Source organism: Otolemur garnettii, unplaced genomic scaffold (assembly GCF_000181295.1).
Source record: "Otolemur garnettii isolate 467f Iridium unplaced genomic scaffold, OtoGar3 scaffold00039, whole genome shotgun sequence".
NCBI lineage: Eukaryota > Metazoa > Chordata > Mammalia > Primates > Galagidae > Otolemur > Otolemur garnettii.
Window position 1 is genome coordinate 1,903,368 of NW_003852434.1, and position 1,812 is coordinate 1,905,179.

The 1,812-nt window shown below is 41.4% G+C and overlaps 1 protein-coding gene across 3 annotated transcripts in view; it reads left to right on the forward strand.

Annotated features, from left to right (window-relative positions):
- Window positions 1-1,812, forward strand: part of FAM13A (family with sequence similarity 13 member A) — a 264,125-nt gene that overhangs the window by 203,035 nt on the left and 59,278 nt on the right. For 2 of the 3 annotated variants that reach the window (XM_012805358.2, XM_023513356.1), the window contains one exon: window positions 30-71. The exons of the other annotated variant lie outside the window; for it this stretch is intronic. In XM_012805358.2, coding sequence (XP_012660812.2) covers window positions 30-71 — 42 coding nt within the window. The remainder of the gene's footprint in view (window positions 1-29; window positions 72-1,812) is intronic. 3 annotated transcript variants of the gene reach the window in all.

Here is a 1,812-nt window from a genome sequence, read left to right on the forward strand (position 1 = left end):
CTGGCTTTCTCTTTCCTTCTTTTCTGCAGTGCTCACGTGTCCCAAGTCAGCAGTGTTTCAACAACTGAAGAGTAAGTTACTTGGGTTGGATTCTTATATTAGGGGGGAGGTGTTAATGCCCTTTCCTATTCGTTAAATTGAAAAAAATAATTCTAATGATGTACAGTATTGGCAGATTAAGACCAGCGGCTTTTAAATTAACTTTATACAGAGGACCGAGTAAGAAATGTCCTGGTTTGAGCTTCTATGAGTGGGTGCCTAGGGACAACTCCAGCATTTGAAAATAAGAGCCTTTAGTTTTTCTTCATTAAAAATGATGTCAGGGCCAGTTCCTATTTGCAAAGTAGTCTATGTGCTTTAGCAGGCACCTTGCAAGGGAGAAGGTAATTAAAAGTTAATGTATCGATGACATCTGTATTTCCTAGTTTGTTCATGTTATTGAGTCTGCATGTATTGAGTGCCTACAGTATGCCAAGCACAGCGTTAAATGTGTAACATCAAATAAGCTTTGGGCTCTGCCTTCAGAGATTTTATAGTCTCACACGATTGCAGAAAAGAATGCAAGTTAGTGACGACTATGACAAGTCCACTCTCCACGGGACAGTGTTGGCGGTACCCAGTTGGGTCATCACATGTATATTTCCTCCAAAGGCTTCTGCTTGCACTTAAACTAAAGCTGAATTCCAGTTACCTTCCCTTGCCCACCTCTCTGTTCATACTGTTCATTATGCTTCAGCCACATGACCTTGTGTTCCTGAAATAGGCCAAGTTTATTTCTGCCTGAAATCCTCTCCTGTCTGTTCCTCAGCTGGGCCAGCACTTTCTTACCATTCACTCTTGGTTCAAATGTCATCTCATTTGGGGATCTGTTGCCACTATCCATGTTCACTCTTTACTTGGTATTTTAGAGAACTTATGACTATTTGAAATTACATTATCTGTTAATTATCTCTTACCATCTAAGAATGTAAACTCCATAAACCCAGGAACCACATCTGTCGCACTTAGTGCTATCTTCCTAGTGCCTAGAAGAATGCCTGGCGTGTATTAGGTACTAAACAAATATTCGTTGAATGACTGAATGACTAGCTCCTTGCCCAGAGAGCTTCCTTCACATCTACCTCATTTCCTCTCTCGAGGGGACATGTGTGGGCATTTTTGAAGCATCTTCTCTTGGCAACGATCAGGTGTAGGAGGTGAGGAGGATGATGTGATAGGAAAGAAGAGAGAAAAAATTAGAAGAAGCACTAATTGGAATGAATTTGGATCTAGCAGGGGGGATTTGGATTTTGTTTCTTTCTCGTGGGTGAGAAAGCAATGAGAGAACAGGATTGACCTCATTAGCTTTGTCAGTGTTACAGAGAGTCTAGAGCTGGACCAAGATGGACGGGGTCTTGCTTTTTTCCCTCTGATAACCTTTTTTCTCCTGTGTTTTGTACAGTTTGGAAAAGGTGTACAGTTAGTCTGGATGAATATTCCATTTCATCTGTGTGTTGGAGGCCACCTGTATGGCTTTCTCACAAATATCTTATTTCTTTATTGCATATGTATTAATTCACTCACATTCTGCTATACCACTATGATATGATCTTGAATCACTAGGGACACAGAGTTCCAAATACAAAAATTCTAATGCCCAAGTTAATTACACTATAACTTGCTCCTTGTCTTAAAACATTAGTGGCTCAGTGCCTGTGGCTCAAGTGGCTAAGGCGCCAGCCACATACACCCAAGGTGGCAGGTTCAAATCTAGCCCTGGGCCTGCCAAACAACAATAACAGCTGCAACCAAAAAATGGCCGGGTGTTGTGGC